Consider the following 1,737-nt stretch of genomic DNA (forward strand, 5'->3'; position numbering starts at 1 on the left):
ATCCCAGATCGACCTCCCCTGCAACACTACCAGCGGCGAGAAGCAAGCAACAGCATCGTGCATCAGGTGGCCCAAATGAGGGCGGATGAACGATAATCAGAGGCGGCGATCCATCGTGGCCTGGGACTGCTACGTCCCAAACAAATACCAAAGATACTAATGTGCGTTTGCTGCCTTTGTCATGGCTCATCAAAGCTGCTTCCCTCATATTTGACACATCGAAGTCTTTCGAGCACAATGTACATATCGCCATACCTTCATGCTTTAGATGGCGAGCAAGCCAGTTACGATAAGCTTCCATTCTTAACCACAGGTCATTAAATTTACACTTTCCAGGCATGGTGATGTAGAAATAAGGAAGATGGAACGCTGCCACTGCACATCAAAAACAATTGTTGAATGCAACTGGGCTCGGTGACCGAGCTCACGTGATTAGTTCTCCAATCACGTGACCGACGGTTACGTGATTGGAGAACCAATCAGAACGCATGAAACAAGAGACTGTGGCACAGTCTCTTATTTCATGCGTGCCAATCAGAACCAACGAAACAATAGACTGTACAAACAGTTAACACACGCAGCACAGAAAAACACTTCCTTTTTTTTCTTTTATGTGCAAATTCCATGATTCTCCATGACCTGAAATGAAATTCAATGACTTTTCAGGCTGGAAAATGAAAAATCTAATTCCATGACTTTCCAGGTTTTCCATGACCGGTACGCACCCTGCATTAGGGTGACAACATGGCATTAGGGTGACAACATGGCATTAGGGTGACAACATGGCATTAGGGTGACAACATGGCATTAGGGTGACAATATGGCATTTGGGAGACAACATGGCATTAGGGTGCCACAATACCTGTAGGGGGAGAACATGAAGGGCAGGGAGGCCTCCTGACGCGCCCTCCTCCTGACGCTGAAGTGCGCCAGCTGCTGACGGGCGTTGGTGTAGAGCGCCTCCGCCCTGTACTGCTCAGTGGTACCCAGGTACTCGACTGGTAGGGTGCCCTGTAATGGTACCGTAATCTTACACATTCATCAAGGATATCGTCATCATTTACATTACGGAGACGGTACAGGAAACCCAAGGATATCATCATTTACATTGCTAAGTCTGTACAGGAAAGCTAGCAAAGCTTTGTAAGCGGACCGCTGATTGGTGTTGGAGACGACGAATCACTGCCTTGCTGTATTGTGAGCTGGTCTGTGATTGGCGGACACTTATTCTCACAGCTCGCTAGTGTCCTGGTGAGGTTCACTACATCAACATTTACCCCACGATAGTTGTAATGCAAATGAATGAAAATCAGGAAGGGATGAAGAGTTATCAATACCCATACTTAAACAAATAATATAAAGAAATTTTATTAATAATGACAAGTGCATTTTTGTCCACTATTTCACGGCGGTTCGTAGAAAAAATGATTTAATTTCATAGTTGCAATATACTGCTCTAAATATTTTTGAAAAATTATGAACTAAATAAATTATCGGACGAACAGCATCGTAATAGAAAAACGGACGGTCACTCACCACACTGTTGACGAGCACTCACCACGCTGTTGACGGCCACTCACCACACTGTTGACGGGCACTCACCACGCTGTTGACGGCCACTCACCACACTGTTGACGGGCACTCACCACGCTGTCGACGGGCACTCACCACGCTGTTGACGGCCACTCACCACACTGTTGACGGGCACTCACCACACTGTTGACGGGCACTCACCAC

The 1,737-nt window shown here is 46.6% G+C and overlaps 1 protein-coding gene across 1 annotated transcript in view; it reads right to left on the bottom strand.

The window, feature by feature from the left end:
- LOC108680977 (GPI ethanolamine phosphate transferase 1) overlaps positions 1–1,737 on the bottom strand; it is a 21,516-nt gene that overhangs the window by 12,970 nt on the left and 6,809 nt on the right. Inside the window, exons 7-8 of the mRNA XM_047883462.1 lie at positions 1,669–1,685; positions 863–1,011 (exon numbers count right to left, since the gene is read on the bottom strand). Coding sequence (XP_047739418.1) covers positions 863–1,011; positions 1,669–1,685 — 166 coding nt within the window. The remainder of the gene's footprint in view (positions 1–862; positions 1,012–1,668; positions 1,686–1,737) is intronic.

The sequence above is a fragment of the Hyalella azteca genome, unplaced genomic scaffold (assembly GCF_000764305.2).
Source record: "Hyalella azteca isolate HAZT.00-mixed unplaced genomic scaffold, Hazt_2.0.2 contig12938, whole genome shotgun sequence".
Taxonomy (NCBI): domain Eukaryota; kingdom Metazoa; phylum Arthropoda; class Malacostraca; order Amphipoda; family Hyalellidae; genus Hyalella; species Hyalella azteca.